We start from the raw sequence: 25,567 nt of genomic DNA, 5'->3' as shown, positions 1-25,567 counted from the left end.
CAGTGGTGAGAGGCTCGCGTACTGCAAAAAAAAAAAAAAAAAAAAAGTTCCCCAGGTAGTTCTAACACACAGCCAAGTTTGAGAACCAGTGTATTATATTCTAATTGTTGGTTTACTATTAGGCCAAACCTGACAAGGCTAAGGGATCATACCATGTACTGTCCATAGCGTGTAACACACACTTGGTATGTTATAGTCAGGGAATTAAATGTTTGAACACACCGGGCTTCCCTGGTGGCGCAGTGGTTAAGAATCCGCCTGCCGATGCAGGGGACACGGGTTTGAGCCCTGGTCCGAGAAGATCCCACATGCCGTGGAGCAACTAAGCCCGTGCGCCACGACTACTGAGCCTGCGCTCTAGAGCCCCCGCGCCACAACTGCTGAGCCCACGTGCCACAACTACTGAAGCCCATGCACCTAGAGCCAGTGCTCCACAACAAAAGAAGCCACCGCAATGAGAAGCCCGCGCACCGCAATGAAGAGTAGCCCCCGCTCGCCGCAACTAGACAAACCCCGCACGCAGCAATGAAGACCCAACGCAGCCTAAATAAATAAATAAGTTTATGGAAAAAAAAAAAAAAAAAGATTGAACACACCAACATCCATTGTACGAATATGGGAAAACACTACTAGTGAAATAACCACAGCCTTAAGAAAAGTCCAGAGCCCTCGCTATTGATTGCTTCCAAATAGAACATTTTCATCCGTACATCTGTTGAGGGCAAGTTTTCTGATTCACTCCTTGGTTATAAGTGACTCTCATCTATAGAAAAAGGCTTTCGATTCTGAGGTCTCCCCACTTGCATGTGCTTTGCCTGAGCTTCTCGGGGATTAGATTGCCTGCAGTTCAGTTTCCTCTCTTTGGGAGGGGGAGATGCTGGACCCCCTCAGTACATGGATTTGAAGCTGCATATTTATGGAAATTACCACCCACGTTTGAAATTCAGGGCATAACTCTGACAGCTGAATCCAGACCTAACAGAATTCTATTTACAACCTTCCTAGACAAGCCAGATTAGCTGTTCTACACGAGCCAGTAGAACATGAAAATGCACTCTCCCCACATTGCACACAATGTGGGATTGCTCCTTGTGGTGACAACACAGCTCAGTCCCTAGGGGGGAAGTAGAGACACACAAATAAAACCAATCAGAAAGTTCTGGGAGGCGTTTAGGGGAGGACTCACTTGTGCTGATATTAGGAGCGTAAATTAACACAGCCTTTCTAGGACTCACAGCGTATTCTCAAATAGCCATAACTTTTGAACTGATAATTCCACTTCTGAGAACTTAGCCTAAGGAAATAGAGATGTGCTGAGATTAGCTACAAAGATATTCATCATAATGGAACGTTTGCGGGAAAAATATTTATTGACAAGGAAACAAACTTCATGACACAGTAAGTTAGACAAAGTCCCAAACAGAATCTACAGTATAATTCCACTTTTTAAAGTAAACAAACCAACCAAAAACATTTATACGCACAGTAAAATGTTTTGAAGGGTAGATGCCAAGATAACAGTAATTTTCTCTGAATGAAAGGATTGTGAGTAATTCTGCGTGTGTTTTCTTAGGTTTTTTTTTTTTTTCAGGGCTCCAGAAGCATTTAATTTTGTAACATCTCTGAAATCAGGCTGTGTCTCACAAGCGTTGATGGGTCATGATTTAATTGGCAGTACTTTTTTGTCTTTCTTAATGATACATAGAATAACATGCATTTTATAATCTATGGTGACTCGGGATCCGTGACACCCAGTAATAACAAGAGTAACAACAGCAGTAGCAGCATCTTAGATTTTTTTTATTGCAATATAGTTGATGTACAATGTTACGTAAGTTACAGGCGACAATACAGTGCTTTACAATTTTTAAAGGTTATACTCCATTTATAGTTACTATAAAATATTTGCTCTATCCCCCGTGTTGTATCCTTGTAGCTTATTTTATATTGTTTTCTTAGATTTTTAACAAAGAGCGATGTATTATTTTGTACTGCTTTCTTGTTGATGCCATTATGACTCATTTACTTTCAGTGAAGCTGATTGGTTTAGGGGCAGGCATGCTGTTGCTTTTGTAGCTTGATAGCTGATCTGATGCGCTCTCGTGACATCTTCGATGCCCACCTTCCTGTACAGCCCTTGCCACAATTGTGCTGAGCTACCCAGTAAAGACAGTACTAGATTTATCTACTAGACCTGCCCAGCTCTAATGAATTCATTCCAAGATTCTTCTGAATTATGACAATACTATAATTATAGTTGATTCTATTCCAAAGGGATAATTAATTAATTTTAAAGGAAGCCAGTGAGTATTGTGAAAGCTACTCGGTTTCTAATTTTACCATTTAACAAGGCCTTAAAGGGCACTTAGAAGGGCACTTAGGGCTTGGAATGAAGACAAATAAGGAAAAGGGGAAAAGCTCATGTATTAATTCAACAAATATTTATTGATTCTCCACCTACTATGTGCCAGCATCTCTTCTAGGCCTGGAACAGAGTTGTAAACAATTCATCTGAGTTCCTTGGTTTCACAAGACCCATACTTGGGGGGGGAGTAGCACAGGTAGAATATAAAATTGTACACAAACAGACTTTCTAAATTTAGACACTATTTAAGGTATTATAGAAAACAAAATAAAATGACATATAGTGACCAGAAGTGGGAAGGGGCCTTTTATTTAGAAAAGTCACCCGTGAGGAGGTGACATTTGCTCTAAGATCTAAGAGAGAAAAGGGACTAGACGTGTGATGGTCTGAGAATTTCCAGGTAGGGAGAATGGTCAGCGCAATACCCGTAAGTTGGTACGAGAGCTTGGCCTGTTCAAGAGGTGGAACAGAAACCAAGCGTTTAGAAGTCAATAAATGAGGAGAGTCACTGAATTCAGTGATGTTACTGAAGGCCCATATCCTGAAGAGCCTTGCGGGGCCCAGCAAGGAGACTGACTTTGCTCTTATCGGTGGCTGCTGGAGCATGTGAGGGCTCTCGGCAGGTAAGGGAGACAGAGTGATTTTAACTTTGGAGCAGTTATCTGACTGTGCGTGTGCAGAGGGGACCCTAGGCCGGGAGGGTGGGCACCGGGAGACCAGTGCAGAAGCTTCTGCAGTAACTGGGGTGAGAGATGCTGCTGGGTCACTGGGCTGGCCTGGCAGCAAGATCTCAGACAAGGATGGATTAACAGTACGTGTAGGGGGCAGAGCTGACTTGCTGAAAATTTGGCTATCGGACAATCCAGTGGGTAGAGTAGCTAATCTGGGAGATGGTGAACAGTGGAACAACTGGAAATTTTATACTCTGGGAAATATGCCGTGTATTGTAAAGTGATTGGAGGTTGGAAGATTCTGGAACATTATTTGACCACTTTCAGCCCCTCCCTTCCCCACTTCCTCATCCTTTATGAGCAGTTTTGCCTGTTATAGGAATAGGGCCAGGTCTTGCTCTGACATTGAGCATAAATCTGGAGGGTAGGGATGGGAGAATACCTAGATCTTAAGTTCTATAAATTCCTATTCCTCATGGATTTGGGGTGGTTAAATAATGAGATGGGGGATCGCGTATTTGTAAGTCTAGAATGAAAAGCAACGTCAGGCTGTGCCATCATTAATGTAATACAGTGCTTTTCAAACATTAAGTGTACATTCAGTCACCTGGGGGTTTGGATAAGATGTAGACCTGACTCCTCGGACTCGAGCTGAGGCCTGATAGTGCATTTTCTAATAAGCTCTGACGTGGTGCTCGCACTCCTGGCCCAAGGAGGGCTCTGAGTAGCAAAGGTCTCGCCGCCACTGCTGTTAGTGAATCTCGGCTCTGGCCGCGTGCTGACGGCCCTTTCCGTGTCCTTGTTGAATGGCTGCTTTGGGCATTTTCTTCCTTTGTCCTAAGGGAAGTTCCTTTTGGTTAAGTGAGAGACAGGGTCAAGCGGGTCACTTCAGAGACTCTAATTGAGAGTCGAAAGAGCCCTGGGTGTGCAGTGAACGTCTGACTTTGTGTCTTGGCTTTACCACTGCCCGGTGGGTCTTGGACAAGTCACTGCACTGCTTGAGTTTCTGTTTCTCTTGGGGGTAAAATGGTGATAAAATCATCTCCCTCGCGGTGCCACGGTGCTCTGCAAATGAGAGAGGCATAGGGGATTGCTTTGTAAACTGTCAATACCACGTTAGAGTCAGGATCGCCCTGCAGTGCCTACGCTGGCAGCTCTTTTTGTGGGCCTATCCTTGCTATGTTATTGCTGAATTGGGGGCAGAGGCCTATGAACTCACTGGTGAAAAAGCAATGAACTGAAATACGCTTTCTCTTTTTCCTCCCCCTTCCCATCTCCACCGTAGCGATTGAAACACAGAGCACCAGCTCCGAGGAACTGGTCCCGAGCCCTCCGTCTCCACTTCCTCCCCCTCGGGTGTACAAGCCTTGCTTCGTCTGCCAGGACAAGTCATCGGGGTACCACTACGGGGTCAGCGCCTGCGAGGGGTGTAAGGTGAGTGCCCAGCTCCAGGACTGGGCTGCTTTGATATCTTGTCACGTCACCTCCAATCGGTGTGGTGCTCTGGGTTGTGTGTGGTGGTTTCATTTCTTCCTTAGAGCTCATTAGTTAATTCAGAAACTTCTGCAAATGTCTGATGGGAGCCAAATGTTCCAGGGCCCTTAAAATAACCCGTAACAGTTCTTTTCAGGTCGCAAGAGCCTTTTGAAGGCGTCCTGAAAAGCATCCCCTATTTCTCTTTAGAACATGCCGTCTGGTGTCTTTGTAGTTTTATTTCATTTTTAAATATGACTGACAATCCCCTGAATCAACTTGCAGAGAATCCAAGGTTGAAATGGGGATTTATCTTCTGGCTGTTTCCTCAGCCCTGTGGCCTTTGAATTACAGTTTGATTTTCAGCCTGTGGGGACTTGCTACTGTGTGTGCGTGCGTCCTGAATTCAGGGGAGCTGGATTTAAAATTCCAGCCTACGGAGTCATGGAGGCTGAACATGTGTCAGAGAGTCTATGTGGCTGCTTTGAATCAAACTAGACAATCGTAATCGAGTCCAACAGGCTTAATTAAGTGAAAGAGCTTCTTATTTTTTTTAAAGAGAGAAAAGAAACACAGAATGACTTCACAGGCAAATCCAACTCATCCACAGACAGTCTTTCAAAGGATCTGGGGCTGTCTTGAGCCAGCCCTTCCCTAGATAACACGGCTTCTCTCTGCTCCCGCCGATGGCAGTTCAGGTGTGCTGTTTTTTTGGTTTTTTTTATTTTTCCAGGTGTGCTGTTTATGCATCAAAACTGCATGATGCATTGATCAGTGCAGACACGTTGGAGCGTTACAGCCTCCTTGCCCGCCCCCAGCTGCTCCAAGGCATTCTGCATTTAGCTGAGCAGAGTTAGCCCTTACTGCGTGCATGGGTCAGGAGCCAGTCCTCAAAAGGAATGGCTTTAAACCACAGCCTTTTGATTTATTTATTTTTTAACTTTTTAGTTTATATCGGAGTACAGTTGATCCACAACGTCGTGTTCGTTTCAGGTGTACAGCAAAGTGGTTCAGTTAAACGTATACACACATCTGTTCTTTCTCAGGTTCTTTTCCCATTTAGGTGGTTACATCATATTGAGCGGTCCCCTGTGCCGTCCAGGAGGTCCTTGTTGTTGAAACCACAGCTGTTAATTTGGCTTACAGCTCATGGGCCGGTGCTCTCGGCCAGGTTCCTCTGGGGGTTTCGTGTGGTGCTAGCCGTGCTCCACACGGACCAGGTCCACCGCAGGTTAGCTGGTGGGCTCTGCTTCTGAGGGTGCTGCCGGTTGTCGGGGGACCTCTCATCCCGTCAGGCTGGCCCCCGTTATTTGCAGGCAGGGTTCCAAAAGAGAGAGTCGGGCTACACGAGTCCTCCAGAGGCTCGGAAGGGACACACTCGTGCTTCTGACACACTCCAAAGCAGGTCAGAAGGCCAGTCTGTACTCAACAGGTAAGAACATAAACTCAACTTCTCAGCAGGAGGAGCTGCAAAGTCACAAGATAAGAGGCAGGAATAGAGGGGGAGGACAGCTGGGGCCGGTTTTGCATTCGGTCTGCCGCCCAGCACGTCTGATGGCCTGGGAACACAGAGTGGACCAGGACGTGGGACCCGGGACCCCAGCTGCACCTCACACACAGCCTGGCACATCCTGGGTGCTGAAAGGTACAGCTTGAAGAACCGCCTGAGTGTCAGCCCCTCAAAGAAATTATGCGAGGTTTCCTTCCTTTTCGAATCATTTGAATAAACATGAATTTGTTTACAGGGTGAGGCCAGTTTGGAGAAGTTCATTACAGCCTTAGGAATATCTCTTCCTCTGGGGTTGTGTTGGTTTGAAAGGAATGCCCCTTCTTCCAGTAGCCTCAGATATGGTGGTCAAGGAAGAGAACACGGCAACCAGTTGGCAGCTGGATAAAAAGCAAAGCATCTGTGCATCTAATTAGTGCTTTATTATTGGTAACCCCTCGCTGAACCTACTTAAATTTATCCTGAGATCTGGGAAGGTTTCAGCAGAATCCCAGTTCACTCCGTCCATTTGTTGTACAGTCTATAAATAAATCATTGTCTAGTGCTCATTTGGAAGTTAAATGAAAAGACACTCCTTTATTTCAAAAAACTTTGTCATCTCATGACCAGAAACCTTAATGAGGGACGTTACAACTCAGTTTACCTGCTCCTTTTATGTCCTGGGAAAAGAAATTATGAGCGTGTCTTCTCATGCCAGATCCCAAGCCCTACCTACACATTAAGCAGTTTCACGCTCTGTAAAGTACAGACTGTTTTAATCAGCTCTTAGTCAGCTAATTCCCTGACCTCTTGTTTTAATTTGGGATTCTGTCTCTTTTTAGGAAAAACCCCAACAAAAACAAAACCCGTAGCAGCACAAGCAAGTTTGATGAACTTGGTAAAGCTGTTCAGAGTCCTGTTGGGGTGTACCTTTTTAATAAAGAACTATAAGCCCAAAACAGTCAGATGAGCTTGCCAACCAGTTGTCTGACTAAAGGGTTTTTGAACTACGGGTGGGTCTCTGAAAATGTGGACTGCCTTTCCCCCTGGTTGTTGAGAAAGACTGGTCTGCATTTTGGCTTGCTGGGAAAACATGACAAAATTCATAGAACTGAAAAACATGAGAAAGCAAAAGTATAATGTGACAGCCAAAGGAAAAAATATATAACTTAAAAAAAAATTAAATATAACTTTTGATATCGTTTTAAAAATTACCAACACAATGCAGAATTTATTGTATAAAAGAAATAGAACATTAAAATAACCATAGTTCTAGCCTGGGAGAAAAACCCCTGTTAAACCTGTTTTTCTATTAGTATGTGCATCTTGTTATTTTTGGTGTTTTTTTACAAGGATAGAATTTTATGTTGTATACTGGTTTTAACTTTCTTTTAAAATTTAATAATCTTTCATGACCAAAATTTAAACAACTGCATAGTTTTTATGGCTATGCCATTAATGTGGTTTATGGTTATATCATAATATATTTCATGAATCCCCTGTTGTACAATTGAGGTGTTCTCAGTGTTTCTCTACTATAAATAATGCTTTAATAAATAGCCTTTATGTTTATCTCTGATAATTTACTTAGGATAAATGAGTAGAAGTGGAATTTCTAAGTCAATGGCTCTGTACATTTTTAAGGCTTAAACGAATTGCCAGGATGCTCTCTAAAAGAGGTATATCAATGTGAGCTCCGTTAGTCTATAAAGAGTTAGTATTATTGAAGACTATCTGTTAGAACTCTCTCCCTGTGATTATGAGGTAACAAATCAAGAAACAACTTCTCTTTGGGAATTCTGCCTATCTTTAGTTCGGTTGTTTATAATGGGCCCCAGGCACGACACCATTTTGGGCTACAGCACATACACCATGGGCCCCCAGTTGACCTGTAAGAGCTGGCCCATCCTTTGGCTGGAGATCAAAGATCACTTCTCTGGGCTGGGATCCCCTGCTGTAAAGTAGGATTCCCAAACAGAACCCAACTTACATCTTTAAAAAGGAGTATCCACAGTAGCTTCCGCCTGTCATGACCAGAATGACCGTATTGACTATTGCTTGGGGAAGAGAACGTTCTGTCTCCCTAGGGACCAAGCGGCAGTATTAGCCTCAGAATTTAATGAATGGGTTGTGGGCTACCTCTGGGAATGGCCAGTGGCTGCTGTGTTGACACAGCATCACCATGGCATCATAACCACTAGCTGTACCATAGTGATGTCCTGTTAGGGGATTTCCAGCTAAACAGGACAAATGGCAAATTTTTATAGGGGACAAAGGGTACATAAAATGAACATGTGGTATAGTTAGCCAAAAAGGTTTCATGATGTAAAGTAATAAAGCAGATTTTCAGGTGTCTTTAAGAGACAATCTCATTGCTCATAGCTAGAATTTATGCACAGTTTTGGCCTTTATCCTTTTTACATTTCCATTTTTGTAGCTTTCAAAGAGTATGGAATCTAGAGTGAGAACACCAGGATCTGAATCCTAGCTAGGCTACTTGCTAGTTTTGTGACCTTGGGCAAGCATCTTTCATTCTCTGTGTTGCTCTCTTTTCGCAATTGGAAAAATGGAGATAATAATACCACCTACCGTCTAATATTGTCGTGAGGGTAGAATGAGTGACTATAGAGCACATACTTGGCACATAGTAAGTGGTATATCTGCTTAGTTATTGTTTGTACTGTCATGAAATTATTATAATTACTTTTGTACACGGTCATGTAACATTGGTTATAATCTCAGTATTCCTTCTTGTAATGTTCTTTCAGCAATTCCCTATTCCTTTGTGCCCAAATCAACACTGCCTCTTTCCTTCAAGACTCAGCTTAAGACCCAGCCATTGCGTGGAACCTCCCCTGATAACCTAGTACAGGAGTTGTTACAAATTGATTCTGTAAAGAGCCAGACAGTAAATAGTTTAGGCTTCAAAGGCCACATGGTTTCTGTTACACCTACTCAACTCTGCCATTGCTGCGTGAAAGGAGCCATAGACAATATGTAAATGAATAGGCATGGCTCTGTTCCAATAAAACTTTATTTATAAAAACAAGCAGTGGACCATGTTTGGCCCTTGGGCCTAGTTTCCTGACCTCTGCAAAAGTACATGGTGATATGTCCTGTTTTTAGTTTCTAAAACTCAGAAGCTGGTGACCCAAAGCATTCATGCCAAAGGCGGCAGCAGCTGTTTCTGGTGGACTGTGGGCCTAGGACGGCTACTCGCCATCCCTGCCTGCCCGGGCGCCATGGCAACAGCTTCAGGACCACCCTCCCTCTCAGTTGTTCCTCCACCTCTCATTCCTGCTCAGCTCCCACCTCCTTGTCAATCCAAAGCCAGAAATTAGCAATTTCCTTATAAGTGAGCTACTTCCAGAAACACCTGGCATCTTACTTTGGAGCGGTTTGTGGGATGTATTTTATGATCTTCCATATCAGTTAGCTTTTCCTGCCTAACAAAAAGCTCTAATGCTTGTTGGCTTAAAACAAATGGCACTTATTATTTGTCACAATTCTGCGCAGAGCTTCTTGTCTGGGCTGGCTTGGCTTGGGCCAGGTGGGTCTAGGATGGCCTCACACACATGACCAGGGCCTTGACAGGATGACTGGACCCTCTCCCCATGTTGGGGCTCTTCGCCCGTGAACCTAGCCTGCGTTTGTTTGTGTGGTGGTGGGCAGGTTCCCATCAGTAAGACAGGACAAGCACCAGTGTGCAAACCTCTGGTTGCATCACATTCGCTAGTGTCCCATTGGCCCAGCGTGGTTAAGCCTGGATTCAGTGGGTGGAGAAGGGAACACCACCTCTTATGGGGAAAAGTGGCAGAGTCACCCTGCAAAAGGGTGAGGATGCCAGAGCCGACATTTGCTGACATACCTTCTTGTATTATGCCCTGGTTTTGTGCAGAATTCTCTTCCAAAAACTGTATTCCAGGGCCACAGTGCTGGGCGCCAGAGATGCAGCAGTGGATGTGACAGACAGGTTCCTTCTGGAACAAGGGCAGAAGACAGGCAAACAATTTAGAGTTGGAAGAAAATGAATAGGATGGTCTGGTAAAGAATAACGGAGGGGGACCTGATTTGATAGGGAGGCAGGAGAGAGCTCATGGCTGCGAAGGAGCCGGCTGTGTAATGGGGTATTTTAGGTCAGAAACTGAACTTGGATTCTAGGGCCGTTTCTTCCCTTCTTTGTTGTGTCCATTAACTTCTCTGGGCTTCAACAAATCTGTGAAACTAAAACAAATCCACAAAAGTTTGAACCCCGTCCTACGCCAAATGCAAACACTACAACAGTGAACCCAGTAAGTGCACTGATTTCTTGTTAGGAATAGCTTGTGTGGCGTGGGAGTCCCTGGTGTTTACAAGTCTGGGGTGAGTAGCGGGGGAGGAAAAAACTGCTCTTGTTGGATACCTTCTCTGTACCAGGCGTGGGGACATTTTATACTCATATTTCATTTAATTCTCACAACAGCCCTCCAGGGGGTTAGGCTTTATGACCACCATTTTAAACATGAGAAAACTGAGGTTCAGAGAGGTTAAGGAACTTGGCCAAGGTCACACAGCTGGATTTCAATCCTAGTCTGGAAAATTCCTCACTGCTTCAGCCCCACTGAAACAGTGGGTAGGAAGCAGCGGTGTGTTGTGTTCCAGTTTGGGGGTTTCATGGGCAACAGATGAAAAACAAAAACAGGTGGGAGCGTACTTCAAAAGGGAAACAACCCTATCGTCTTGATCATTTCATAAAAGAAATGACATTTTACATCAATAAGTAGAAGAAGGAAGAGCTTGCAAGGCAGTCTTTCCCGAGGAGGGACGGTTAACACACGGGCTCCACCCATGGGCACACTCCCAAATGGTGCTGAGTCCTTGTTTTCTCCGCTTTGCCCTTGGTGGGTGGAAACTTCCCATCTGTGAGCCAGCGCCCAGCCCACGTGGGGAGCCCATGAGGCAGAGAGGGATGCTTGATCGTGGTCACGCCGGTAGCCTGCTATTTAAAGCAGCCTTGAAGAGTGTAAACTCCACCAGCCCCCTCAGTCCCTCAGGGCTCATTTCATCCATTTTCTTATCTGCCTTTGTTTTCCTTGCCTCTGAAGAAGGAGGCTCTCATCTCCAGGACAGCATTCGGCCACTGGGCTGGTTTGGGGTTTTTTTCCTGGCAGACAGCAAGTAGTACGCTCAGTACAAAGAGTGTTGCAATCAGGAAGATGGATGTCTGCACTTAATTTTAGAACTCCTATTAAATACTATAAACGTGCTTGGTGATTTTATTTGACCGAGGCCATTTAAGATGACATTGTTTTTTTGTTTTTAATCAGCATCCATAAACATGAACATTATGCTCTGTTTGGAGACCATTCCGGTCTCTGCTCGCCCTTCACAGTTGCTTCTGCTTAGGGGTTTGCTGCAAGGTCCAGTCCCAAGAACAATATGACACACTAAAGACAGTAGCAAAAACAGGACGATGTCTGCATGCTGTAGTAGCTAAAGCTGAATTATGAAGCCTGCCATCAAGTTCATTATTTCAGTCCTTGAACCAAAAAGAGTAGGTCCCCTCATAGGCCCAAAGAGCTGTCCTCCTTTATAAAACTGGCCAACAAGGGAGAACTTATTTATTCTCTCATTGATCAGACATTTACTAAACACCTTCAATGAAACAGGCTCTAGGTACAGAAATTAAAAGTTTTTATGTATTTTCTTCCCAGTGTTGTGTCCCAATGTTTAGAAAGTACGTAGAACAGTGCCTGTTAAATAATAGGTACATAGTAGATATTTACTGAGTGAGAGGATGAGTGTATGTACGGGCAAGGAGAAAATTAGTGCACGTGCCATGTGCTGTGACACTTGAAGTTGCAGGGCTTGACGGGTGCAGAGAAGGAGACTCGCATCCCTCTGACACTTCCAGGGAAGGCTTTACAGAAGAGGTGGTTTTATGGATGTGTGAGCCTTTTCCAGGTGAGGCAGGGGAGAGGAGCGTTCCAGGAAAAAATTAAAGACTAATCTGAAAACAAGGGAACTTGGGATAGTCCGTGAAGAATTGCATGGAAATGTGGAAACTTATTCCTTCTCTTAAGGTTGGTTTTGCACAGCCCTGTGTAGGCATCTGGGGATCAGCGGGCATGAAAGATGCTCAGAAGGGCTCACTGCTGTGTTTCCTCAGAGCAGCCTTCTTTGGCACCCTCATTAGGTCCTTCTCTTTCACGTGTTCTGTTGTTCTCCTTTGTAGCACTTAACCCAGCTCTAGTTAACTTATTTTGTAATTAATTTTTATTGGAGTAGAGTTGATTTACAGTGTTGTGTTAGTTTCTGCTGTGCAGCAAAGTGAATCAGTTATACATAGACACGTATCTGCTCTTTTTTAGATTCTTTCCCCATAGAGGCCGTTACAGAGCACTGAGTAGGGTTCCCTGTGCTCTACAGTAGGTCCTTGTTAGTTATCTATTTTATACATAGTAGTGTGTATATGTCAGTCCCAGTCTCCCAATTTACCCCTCCCCTCCCTTGCTCCTTGGTGACCGTAAGTTTGTTTTCTACATCTCTGACTCTGTTTCTGTTTTGTTGTTTTGTTGGGTTTTTTTAAATTTATTTATTTATTTTTGGCTGTGTTGGGTCTTCGTTTCTGTGCGAGGGCTTTCTCCAGTTGCGGCAAGCGGGGGCCACTCTTCATCGTGGTGCGCGGGCCACTCACTGTTGCGGCCTCCCCGGTTGCGGAGCACAGGCTCCAGACGCGCAGGCTCAGTAGTTGTGGCTCACGGGCCTAGCTGCTCCGCAGCATGTGGGATCTTCCCGGACCAGGGTTCGAACCCGTGTCCCCTGCATCGGCAGGCGGATTCTCAACAACTGCGCCACCAGGGAAGCCCCTCTGTTTCTGTTTTGTAAATAAGTTCACTTGTATCATTTTTTTTTAGGTTCCACATATAATCGATATCATAGGATATCTGTCTTTGTCTGGCTTACTTCACTCAGTATGACAATCTCTAGTTGCATCCACGTCGCTGCAAATGGCATGATTTCGTTCTTTTTTATGGCTGAGTCATGTGATTAACTTATTATTATGCAGCTGTTTGTTTGCTCCCAGCTTCTGTCACACTGTAAACTGCAGGAAGACTGGGGCTGGTCTCTTGTCCGAGCTTTATTACCAATGCCAACCGTAGTGCTCTGTGCATAGTAGGGCCTGAATAAGTGTTTTTAATCGTAAATTAGATCTAATTCTATAGTAATTAATATAGTAATAAATGACATGTAATAAATGAGATTTAATTCTATGGTAATGCTCATAGTGGTATGATTTTATATATTCTATCTAATTATATAATGAATTGCATCTAAATACATGGGGTTTGTGATTATATATTCATGAACATTTTTATGAAATTTGTGAACAGGACAAGGCCTTGGGTGGCCAAAATCCAGCTCATTTCCTTAGTAATTTCTGCTTTTCACCTCAAGGTTAGCCCTTCACTGCAAATGATATGTTCTTTTTGATACCGTCTTTAAGCGAACTCTTAAGGATTAGCAACTAGATCGATATACTCAAAAATACTGTGGGCTCTAGTGCTTTAAAAAAAAATAACAATCTCAACATCTAGAATCTACCTTCATATCTAGAAACATCAAGACAGCTGAAATGACAGTCCGGCTATTTCTAGTTTTAGTTCCTACAGAAGGAGAAAACACTTCTGCTGCTGGACAAATGTTGTTCTAACTTGAGAAATCATTTTGGATTGAAAAAGCAGGAAAAATCTGTCTTTTTTTTCCTTCTGATATAGGAATAAACAGGAAGTGGAGGGTGAATTCTGAATTCTCCTGCAGCCCTATATTTGTTTTCCCATGTTGGCTGAGTGAGAATAGTTTATTTAATTTGGTGGCTTTACGTGGCTTTATAAATCTTTTAACAGTTACAAGTTCAGAACTGCTTGTTTAAATTACTTTGCCTGCTTGTTGTTTAAAAATATCTAGAACACTCTCATTTGCTGTTTTCTTTAAACAAGCCTCAAGTCTGTAATTTTTGGTAAAGCTTTCTCCCTTTGTCATACAGTACAGAAACAAGCTCCGATATTCATAATTAACCTGTTGACTTGAAAATGGCTTACTCCCAATGATGTCCCAAGTGTATGTTTCAAGGAGTTTTGGTCAATGAAAAAAATTAGCAAAAAATCAACGTTTCTGACTTAAAGCAAGTGTGGAGCCACCAGGGTTTGGGGGGGGGGGTGCGAAATAAGTTACTTTTACAAAATTCCTAGAGACCATCATCTAAAAATGAATTGTGACAATGTATTATAATTTCACCAAACAAAAACAAGAATGTATTTTTGTCACAGAAATAAAAGTATATGGTTTGGGGTTTCCTGAGAGTGATAGAAATTATGACAGAAAATCATTTCTGTTTAAATAGATTTTACACCATCATAAGTTATGATTGAGTTACTTTGGGGAGATGAGTGTTTCCGCCGTCTCCCTAAACCTTTTACTGGAGCGGTTAAATAGGGAGCTTTAAATTCTATATTTCCTTCTCCTGGTTGAAGTCTTGGAAAGAAGTCATGAGGAGTGGAATCACCTGGCAAGGGCACTCTTGTTTGGTTTTTTAATTTAATTTTTATTTAATATTGGGGTATAGTTGATTTACAATGTTGTGTCAGTTTCAGGTGTACAGCAAAGTCATTCAGTTATACATATACAAGTATCTGTTCTTTTTCAGATTCTTTTCCCATATAAATTACTACAGAATACTGGGCAGAGTTCCCTGTGCTCTATAGCAGGCCCTTGCTGGTTACCTATATATCGTAGTGTGTGTATGTTAATCCCCAGCTCCTGTTTTATCCCCTCTCCACCTTTCCCCTTCGGTAACAAGGGCGCTCCTGTTTTGCCAGCCCCTGTATTGCTCTTCCCGAGGGCAAGGCTGTGCATCCCTTGTCTGCCCTCTCTGTATGGTTGCCTCTCTCCTCACCTGCAGACCTGTATAAAATTACAGAAACAGGAAAAATACCTCACACTCATACTGCCTCTAAGTGTTTCTAAAGCACTTTCACTTTATGGAATTCAGTTCAGCTGAGCTTTGCTGCAGTTAGGAAAAAGCCCTCCAAAATGTGCCACGTTTGGTACAGAATTTCTTTGTCAGGTAACCGTTCAAGGCCTGTGTCCCGGGCTGGTCCCTCCTCTCTTGTACACAGTGAATAGGAAGGCAGGCTGCTCGCTGTGCTACAGGCTCAGCATCCGCTAGGCCCTTAGCTGCATCTGATTCCTGCTGGCAGACTGGGAAGGAGAGCACAGGGGAGGGGAAAGCCAGTCCTGGGGGCGCACAGAGCACTGTCAGGACCCAGTCGCAGCACCAAGCCAGCTGCAGGAGATGGAGTCTAGCCATGAGCTCGGGGACAGGCCAATGGTTAGCGATGGGAAAGCAATAGCGAATTTAGTGGAGAGCTGAGCGTTCCTGCCTTAGCTGTTTTATTTGATCCTCATAAAAATTAGAGAAGTAGGTGGAAGAGGTTATTTTTACTTCCATTTCACAGGTGAGAAAAACGCACCAATCTACCATTCACGTCCTTGATTTGGAATCTGTTGCTCATCCTGACACGGTTACTGTGGAAACCAGCAAGGGTTCATTATACAATTGTTCCCGTAGTTTTCCCTGAATCTCATCGAACTCTCTTTTCAAGTCTATGATCCTAAACATCTTCATTCCCTTAGTATGTTCGGTTTTGACGTTTTGAGAGACCGGGAAGGCCTTCCCCAGTAGAGGGAGGCCTTTATCAGGGGTTCGACTGCAGTGTCAGCCCACAAGGCAGAAATCACATGTAGCCAGAATGACCCCAGAAAACCCCTTCGGCAAGCAGACGGCTGGAGATGGACACACGGCTCCCATGAAGGCAGCAAAGCCACTTCTTCCTCCAGCTTTGGAGGATTGCTAGCCCTTCTGTGGAGCACCGTGTGAGATAGTTGTTTTCTGTTTTCGTGTTGTGCCAAAAATGTGCGTCCTTAAGCACAAGAGTTATACGAGCACAACACAACGCTCACAGCACGGAAATCACACATCTCTCTAGCCATTTCCTTCTTTCTGGGCTTCTTTCATCATAATAGTTTCCTTGGGATTGGAATTTCTCTTGCGCCTTTTATGAGCTGTGTCTTTTTGTGTTTTTTTTGGTTCAGTATTTTTCCGCTTCAGAAAGGTGGCTAGATATGTCCAATGGATAAGCAACGCCAGAATGGGGGAAAGTTGTGTTCCCTGGACCCTAGAACTCATCCCTGAAAAATATCTAGAAAGGTGGATAAAAATCTGCGTGCATCTCCTGCCCGCACAATGCTCGCATTGTCTGGGGTGCAGGGGAAAGTCCGGGTTCTGGCAGCCCTGCCCCATTAGAGCCTTGTTCCTTGTTCCATATTGAAAAGATGACATTCCTTTGCTAGCAACGTCCTGCCCGGATTTCTGGCACCAGTTCTGTGGCCGGCACTGTCGCCTGGGGCATTTTTGTTTGGGTTGGTTTTGTTTTATTTCCAAAGCAGCAAAGTGCAGGCTGCATAAGTGTACAAGGTGGAACTGTTTTTATAGAGCTTGTCGTCAGACTTCTCAGTACAGTCAAGGTGGCCTGTCTGCCAGGGTGTCTGCTTCCTATTCACTAGTGTCAAAATGTGAGAAGGCACATACAGTAGATTTAACTTATTAGCTTGTTCTCAGGTGTTGCTGAGACAGCCCTTGGGTTTTAATGTGGGCCCCCTCCTCCCTCTCAGGATTTCATGTAATGCTCCATTTATAACAGAGATCAGTGGGTTTGCAGAGTAAATATTCCAATAAGGAAAAGCAAAATCTTCAGTGACCCTCTCAGTTCTGCTTCCATGGAGGCTTTTTCTGTGCCTGGAAAACAAAAAAAGAAAAATCCTTTATATTGGCTGCAGCTCTGAACTGGAGCATGTAAAATGTACTTCTCAGGGTCTGTGAGCCTTAAAATAATGAGCGATGGAAAAATGTGAGGTAGGTCAGTGAGGGGGAGAAAGCTTTGGTTTTATAAAGGAATTTCATGGTTAAACAAATTTGGAGAAACTAGAGTGATCAAACAACGCGAGTTCTCCTCTGTGCTTTTGAATCTGAAAATAGCAGCATTCTCAGTACACAACACCACCATTCATACGGGCTGGAAAGTCCCCAAATCATGAAAATTATCCTGATTAGTCAAACCCAGCAGGGATCATCTGACTGCTCCTTAGGGAAATGAGAATTTCAGCATGGATCTCACTTCTGCATTTTGTACTCAAAGTGTAGACAAGCTCTGCTGCATCTGGGGACTTTGGAGTGTGGGCACACTTTCAGCCAAGAAACACTTTTGAAGGCTGCTGCCCTTGTTTACATTACTCCTCATTAACATAAAGAATTAGTCTCAGAATAATAACATTTTGAGGAGGGCATTTTTTTTTCTTTTTGATATTTATTGGTTTCCACAGGCATGTCCTGCTGTGTTAGATGCTCCTTCAACTGGTTGGTCCCCTAAGTTAGAAAATGTATAGACCCAGTACTCCATGAGATGTCTTTTGATGGCTTCTATCCCACTTGAATGCACAATATATCATGTTTATGATCTCATCAAAAACACTATGCTGGGGCTTCCCTGGTGGCGCAGTGGTTGAGAGTCCGCCTGCCGATGCAGGGGACACGGGTTCGTGCCCCGGTCCAGGAAGACCCCACATGCCGCGGAGCGGCTGGGCCCGCGAGCCATGGCCGCTGAGCCTGCACGTCCGGAGCCTGTGCTCCACAACGGGAGAGGCCACAACAGTGAGAGCCCCACGTACCGCAAAAAAAAAAACCAAACAAACAAACCAAAAAAACACTATGCTAAAATGCTTGAATAGCTCTTAGTACGTTTGTTGAATAGAACTGTGATAGAAAAACTATGACAGTTATTAGTCCAATGCCAGAAATTATGGGAGAGGGTATTAGAAATCGATTCCACTAATTGTGGTTATTTGCCCCAAAATGGAATCAAATGTAAAATTCCTCATCCATGTGTATTTTGGTCTTAAATTATTTCCTGCTTTAATAAGAGTTAGGTGGGAAATATGTTCTGTTTAAATGAGTATTTGGTGCTTATTCTTGCCTGTTGACCAAAATTTGAGCCTCATGTATATATTATACATACCGTTATAGAACTTGTTTCTGTAAATATTTGTGGCAGGTAGGATTCTGCACAAAATTGTGAATTATATCAAAGCCTAAAAGAGTCTAATTGTCACCACTAGATATATTTGGTTTTAAACCCAAATAATGAAGTTATTTCTTTCACTACACCCACGTGTGGGATGTTTGCACGGGGTTAATTAATATCATGGACCCGGTGGTTTAAGAAACCTAAAAGAGTATTTTTTAATTAGTAAATCTAGATCAGCATTCCTTTACTGTTTGATTCTGTCCCATCCATCTTATTCTTTATGAGCTCTGGGCGGCAGAAATAGTATTCCTGGGACTTCCCTGGCAGTCCAGTGGTTAGGACTCTGCGCTTCCACTGCAGGGGGCCCGGGTTTGATCCCTGGTTGGGGAACTAAGATCCTGCAAGCCACATGGCACAGCCAGAAAAAAAGAAGAAAAAAATAGTATTCCTGTTCTCTACAATGCACACTATTAGAAATAAGAGCATTGGAGGAGAGATGAGGATGGTGACCTCCGAGGAGCTCACCTGTGCCTCTCTTACGTCCAGGTGGGTGGGCCACTGTCAGTTACTTTAGCCACGCCCCCGTGACACAGGTGGAAACTAAAGGAGAGTGATGTTTACGTATTTTAGCAACTTATTTTACGTATTTATTTTTTAATATTTTTAATTAATTTATTTTTTTTGGCTGCGTTGGGTCTTCATTGCTGCGCGCAGGCTTTCTCTAGTTGCAGCGAGTGGGGGCTACTCTTTGTTGCGGTGCACGGACTTCTCATTGCAGTGGCTTCTCTTGTTGCAGAGCACGGGCTCTATGCGCACAGGATTCAGTAGCTGCAGCACGCGGGCTCGGTAGTTGTGACTCGCGGGCTCTAGAGCGCGGGCTCAGTAGTTGTGGCACATGGGCTTAGTTGCTCCGTGGCATGTGGGATCTTCCTGGACCAGGGCTCGAACCCGTGTCCCCTGCGTTGGCAGGCAGATTCTTAGCCACTGCGCCACCAGGGAAGCCCGTAGCAACTTATTTTAAAATATTAAAGCTGAAATTCCTACAAGGACATATAAAAATAATGTAAATAAAATAGAAAAAAATGATTTAGGTACATTTGTGAAACCTCCTATGTTTGTAACACTTGTTTCTTTTTCTTCAAGCCGCCTGGGAGCAGCAAGTGTTGTGGGTAGATGTGGTTCTGAGGCCCTGCTGGAATGCGGGCCACCTGTCTTTTGCCATCACGAAGGTCCTCTGTCTTATGGCCCTACCGAATCCAGTGGAAGAACATGCAGCCCTATTATGTGTCCAGGAGGAGGAGGGTGGGCGGTGTTGGTAGCATCGCTAGTGTTCACCCCTCAGCTTTGAGAACCGCCACCACCGTTTCTTTTCCATAGTCATGTGGTTCTCAGTGTGGTTGCCTCATACATATGGTTGGTATGTCTGGCTGTGTTCCCACACAGTGGAGGATGCGTTCCCTGCGCATCCGTATCACACACTACTGGGCCCTTGGGAAGGGGTGTGTGTAAAGCACCTTGGGTAAAAACACTCCATCTTGTCTGCGCCTTCTATTTTTTTAATGCCATTCTTCTCTGCCAAAAATGTTTCCAAGTCCCTTAAGCATACTTCCCAGGATAGATTTAGGAACAAATTTACGTCGCACCCAAAGTTGCCTCTCTCTGGACTGAATTTGCTTATACCATATCTGTCATTTTAGTTTTCAGTAATCTCCCCTGCCTCTCTGGGAAACTCCCCACATTGCAGGGCAGATGCTCTCCCTGTCTTTATGTGAGAGACCCAGTCCTGGACCTACAGCTGTCCCTTTTCTGTGGAATCGTCATGTCTTCAGTGTGGCCTGTTGAGTCTTGGTTGAGTTGAGCAATGGCAGCCATCCTGACATGCCAGGGTCGCTGTAGTGGAGCAGAGCTCCCTCTGTAGCACTTACTACTATTTGAGATTATTTCGTTAATTGTCTACTTATTCACTGGTCTTCTCTTCCATTACCGTATAAATACCCTGAGACAGGGACTTTGTAAGTCTTGTCCTCTTCTGTATTTCCAGTGCCTACGACAGAGCTTGGCACGATGCAGGCACTTCGTAGATGTTCGTTGAATGATTCTATAATTGGAAGTGAGAAAGAAAAACCAACCAGGATTAGAGCACAGTTGTGCCCCGTGGTTGTGTTAGCCCCTGCCCCGTAATAACTTGCACCAAAGGGGCACAGGGAGGAGCAGAGGTTTTGGGTAATGCTGACTGAGTATGTCCTAGCAGACAGGAAAGGAAGAGTGACAGTTTCAGGAGGCATCCTCACCCGTTGCGTTGTCATTTGCGGGCGGAGCGTTCTCCCCTGAGCACTCAGGGCCATGCAGGGCTGTCCACCCCACTGTCCTGCTGTCTCTGCCTTGCCACCCTCTACCACACTGCTCCTGGTCTGGAACAGATGATGTAAGAGCAACGCTTGGGCTCAGATTCCCACCTCATGAGATAGGTGGTGTGTTCGTGTCTGCCAAGGGTAACTGTTTTCTTATCAATTATTAAGGTCGCTTCTTAGCCTCGCGTTGAACTGGTTTTGAATTTCAAATATTGGTCATTTCCCATTCGTCATATACACCAGTGAGATAACAGATGCCTTCCTTTCATTATGAAAAATACTGTAATTACTAACAAGTACAGTGAGGATTTATGAATACAGTATCTCCTTCCTTTATATAACACATTTATTGCATAGGTCAGACAGAGAGGCGAGAATCCCTTCTTCCTTAGGGTTTAATTTCTAAAATAAGTGCATGCAGTAAAAATTGCATAGGGTTAAAGTGACCCTTAATCATCCACGCAGGGTGTTCCAGTTACCGGTGCTGCATAGCAAGCCATCGCAAAGGTGAGAGGCATAAAACGACGTTTCTTGTTTTGCTCACAGACTTTGTGAGTCGGGAACGTAGTAGCCCGGACATGGTGGGGATGGCTTGCCTGGGCCTCCACTGAGCAGACAGCGTCTTCAGTGCCTGACGTCTGGGAGCTGGAGGCAGCTTCAGTTTTGCGTCTGGTGGTTGGTGCCTCTTGTTGCCTAGGACCTCTGCCGGGGCTCTGGCCCAGAGCCCTGACACGGAACTTCTCAGTGCGGCTTGAGCTTCCTCACAAGAAGGTGATCTCGGAGTAATCAGACGTGTTACATGGCGGCTCAGAGGTCCCGAAGACAAGGGGGAAGCCCAGCGGCCTTTTATTCCTACTCTTGGAAGTCCCAAGTGTCCCTTCTGTCAAATTCTGCTGGTTGTAGCAGTCACAAACCCACCCAGATTCAGGGGAGGGGACATAAGACCCTCCTCTCTTGGCGGTAGAGCCCAGGTCAGTTGAGAAGAGCATCTGGGATGGAGGTACCTCTGTGGCCGTCCTGGGGAAATCCAGCCTGCTGCAACCTGGGGTCTGGTCTGAACCACATTTAGATGGCTCTGTCTCCAGGTGAAGTAGGTGGTTTGTTCTTAGGAGCCTGTTGTAGGAAAAGGATGCATCTTTACGCACTAGGAAGACTCATGGCTGACTCTGAAAAGGGGGACCCCAGAGGGACTAGGGCCCCGTGGGTTCCATCACCAGTCTTGCACTTCAGGGCACACACCCCCTGAGCTCAAAGGCAGGCTGGTGTTTGGCTACCACCCACCTTGAAGCTGCTGTGAGCGGGTTCTTACTTCACAGGTAACTAAGAAAAATGCTGTACACTTAGGGTGTACATAATATCTGTGTCCACAGAGAGGGGAAAAAAGTAATCCAGAAGGTCCAAGTGAGACCCAGCTCCGCCAGCTTCCTAGAAACAGGCTGCCCGCTCACCGCCCTGCCCTCCCGGGCTGTGTCAAGTCGTACGATTATTATCTTATTGATTCTAGGCGACGGAATGAATTCTGCTTTTATAAACGTGGGCTCTAATGTGAGATGTTCTCGTCCCTGTGCTTCCCGAGCTCCCTGCCAAGAGAGTTATTTATTCCTCGCTGGGCGTGCTATGCCTCTGCACGGTCAGGGTGCTGAACTCCCATTGACTTCGGCTGAAATTCTCTTGGCCTCAGTTTGGAAGTTGTCTATGGGCCTTTAATTACACCCTCTGGCAAAGGAGAAGGAGCGCTTGAAACATGCATAAATTCTGTACATATTTCCAAGGCTGGGCTGTTTAAAAAATGCTGTCTGTCTTTCTTCTTCTTCTTTTTTTTTTTTTTTCTCTTTGAACTTGGACATGAATTTTTGTAAAGTACAGCATGTCAAGGGAAGGGCAGTGAGAAAATATGCAGGGGTATTTACTTAAAAATTACTCAGCGTGTCCATCATGGTGTGTTCACTGGTTTTAGGGTGGTATACCGTATAATGAGATGAGAGATGTTCTACTTTATTTTAAATGGCTGCTTTAAAAAATCTCAACTTTGCTGTGCATGGTCTTATGCAATCCATGCCCCTCTCTGACCTTAGTTTTTATTTTCCTTTTTTACATTTCCTGATAGATTAAATTTGTTCCTATTTCAAATTTAAACACAAAACTGTGAAATATGCTGAATTTTGTTTGAATCCTTATAAGTAACTGAGTACTCACAGTGACTTTTTAAGGTATCAGATGTCTTTTTTTTTTTTTTTTTTTTTTTTTTTTGCGGTACGCGGGCCTCGCACTGTTGTGGCCTCTCCGGTTGCGGAGCACAGGCTCCGGACGCGCAGGCTCAGCGGCCATGGCTCACGGGCCCAGCCGCTCCGCGGCACGTGGGATCTTCCCGGACCGGGGCATGAACCCGTGTCCCCTGCATCAGCAGGCGGACTCTCAACCACTGCGCCACCAGGGAAGCCCCAGATGTCATGGGTTTTAAGGAGATCTGGAGAATGCTGAACTGTTTCTGATGGCTTTTAACGGTGAAGCAGAATCGTGAGATCTTGGAAATCTGCAGGTCCCTTACTTGGCTTCATGGGGTTACCGCCTACCAAGCCTGAGCTATCTCTGTAAAGGAGGCCGGACTGTCCCTGACTGCAGAATTCACAGGCTGTGTTAATTGCACTGTATGTTTCCACCCCTCCACTGCTGGACATTTTAAAGAAGCCGCATGGAAGTGACATAGACTGATCTGACTTCCTCTTCGCACCCACTTCGTGCATTACCAGCAGTGCAGCGACCAGGGAGCTGGTAAAGAACTTCAGTGGCCCACATACTGACCATATTCCTGAATGGCAAATGGTCGGTTGTATTCTTTGGAAAAGAGAGATTTGTATACTTCACAGCAAGCTCAGTCTTGGTGAGATGGAATATTGCAGTCCTGTGGTTCCTGCGTCCCCTCAGCCTGAGCTGGTGATTTCCTCTGGCCTGGGAGTCATATCACCCAATTTGCAGGTTCATCTTTTGTAGAAAAGGGAAAATAACATCTGAGTGTTAGGATTATTTGAGAAACATACGCTGTCGTGTGTACCCAGTGTTTCTTTAGTGAGAAAAGCACTTATCTAGCCCTTACCCTGTGCTGGACACATATTTTAACTCAGCTAACCCTCACCACGGCTCTATGAAGAAGCTATAACTGCTCACCTTTGCAGGTGGGGCCCCAGCTTGCTTCACTTTCTCTTTACCTCTGATTCTCCACCAGTGACACGAGCCAGGTTAGATCCAAATGGGAGTTGAGGTCACTGACTTTCATCTTGAATATTTTCTGATTCATATTCCTTGAGAGGCAAGGATGCCTTTTGGTCATGTTTCATATAATTCTAGAGGTAAAAGTCACTACATATTCCACTCTGTTTCATTGAGTTTAGGGTAGAAGGATGCCAGATCATTTTCTGCAAAAATTAACCCCATTAAGAAATTGTGTGTACTTATTCTTACTGGAGTTCGTTTCACTATTGGAGTTGAGAATTTGGATGCCTTATGGGGAGAGCCAGGCAAGGAAGTGAATGATGCAGGCTAATTTGGGACAATAGAGAGTGTGGGGAGACAGCAGCTGTCTTCTCATTGATTGCTCCCCTGTATCAATGGTGTTCGAGCTGTAGCGTGGACCGGACGGCTTATTAACCCATAGATCGCTGGGTCCTGCCCCCAGAGTCTCAGATTCAGGAGGTCTGGGTGGCCCTGAGAGTCTGCATTTCTAACACGCTCCTGGGTCATGTAGGGTGCTGGTCCAGGGACCACATTTTGAGAGTCACTGCCCTATGGGAGTGGGGGGCTGGCATTGCCTGGTTTTCTAGTATTTCGAGTGACTCTCTCTTCCTTGAGGATTGTGGCTTTTTCAAGGTCTTTTCTGGTTCTCCTGACATTTTGCTACTGAAAAAAACACTCAGACCAGACGAGGATTAGGCAAGAAAGTATTAGGCAGAAACATCAAATCAATCTCTTTTGTAATTGAAATCTCCCACTTTTTAAATGTTGGCAATGAATTTAAAAGTTTTTGAACGACTGCGCTGGCCACCACTGAGCCAAAATAAACATATCTGTTGGCTCAATTGATGAGTAGTTTGCAACTTCTGCTTTAGATGCTAAGAAGATACAATGGATGAGAAAGAAAGAATTCAGGTTTTTGAATGTCTTCTCTGCAGTTGAAAATATCATGAAAAACTTTAGCAGAGGAAAAGAAAAGCTAGTCCAGAAACCTACTTTTGTAACCGTCCTTTCCTTCTATAACTGGAAGGGGAAATCCATAAGCTGTTAAAATTATCAGATAGTTCCCTTGGTTGGGTGGATGCAGCCTGTGAGCCACGGTCCCTGTTGAAGCCTATAGGCCAGGGACGGGCCTAGTTCCTGTGAAAGATCCTAGCGGGGCAGTGTTGCTCTCATCCTCACCTCATGGTACCTGTGGTACCTCGCAGGCTTTTTTCTGCATCTCTCCACCCACATCCAACTTTCTTTCCTGGCCTCGCCTCACTTTTTGTTTTGGCTTCACTTGCACCTTTTACCACTTCCAGTTGCATTGTGAAATAATAATAATAGCAGCTATGGGTTCCCCTGGTGGTGCGGTGGTTAAGAATCCACCTGCCAGTGCAGGGGACACGGGTTCGATCCCTGTCCAGGGAGGATCCCACATGCCGCGGAGCAACTAAGCCCGTGCGCCACAACTACTGAGCCTGCGCTCTAGAGCCCGCAAGCCACAACTACTGAAGCCTGTACCCCTGGAGCCCGTGGTCCGCAACAAGAGAAGCCACCGCAATGAGAAGCCCGTGCACTGCAACGAAGAGTAGCCCCCGCTCACCGCAACATAAGAAAACATGGCACAGAGAGGTTGTGACTTGTCCAAGATGAACCACACAGTTACTCTCAGGCAGAGATGGGACTTGAACCCAGGCCGCTCAGCAACAAGACCCAAGCCCACAACCACTAGACTGACTCTACGCTAAGGCTCCCAAGCCCTCGTGCTCCCTGTAGGACTTGGTCCAATGGGGAGGCTGAGCCCTACAACTCACAGAATCATTTCCACTTGCCCTCTATCTCCACGTGAACGTGTGGTTCATCAAACCTTTCTCTCAATACAAATA

At 44.9% G+C, this 25,567-nt stretch overlaps 1 protein-coding gene across 4 annotated transcripts in view; it reads left to right on the top strand.

Moving 5' to 3' along the window:
* Positions 1–25,567, top strand: part of RARB (retinoic acid receptor beta) — a 445,419-nt gene that overhangs the window by 282,113 nt on the left and 137,739 nt on the right. For all 4 annotated transcript variants that reach the window (XM_032629585.1, XM_032629588.1, XM_032629587.1 and 1 more), the window contains exon 2: positions 4,322–4,470. In XM_032629585.1, the coding sequence (XP_032485476.1) occupies positions 4,322–4,470 (149 nt within the window). The remainder of the gene's footprint in view (positions 1–4,321; positions 4,471–25,567) is intronic.

This window comes from Phocoena sinus, chromosome 4 (assembly GCF_008692025.1).
Source record: "Phocoena sinus isolate mPhoSin1 chromosome 4, mPhoSin1.pri, whole genome shotgun sequence".
Lineage (NCBI taxonomy): Eukaryota > Metazoa > Chordata > Mammalia > Artiodactyla > Phocoenidae > Phocoena > Phocoena sinus.
The sequence above is the reverse complement of the archived record's forward strand: the minus strand, read 5'-3'. Positions and strand labels throughout refer to the sequence as shown.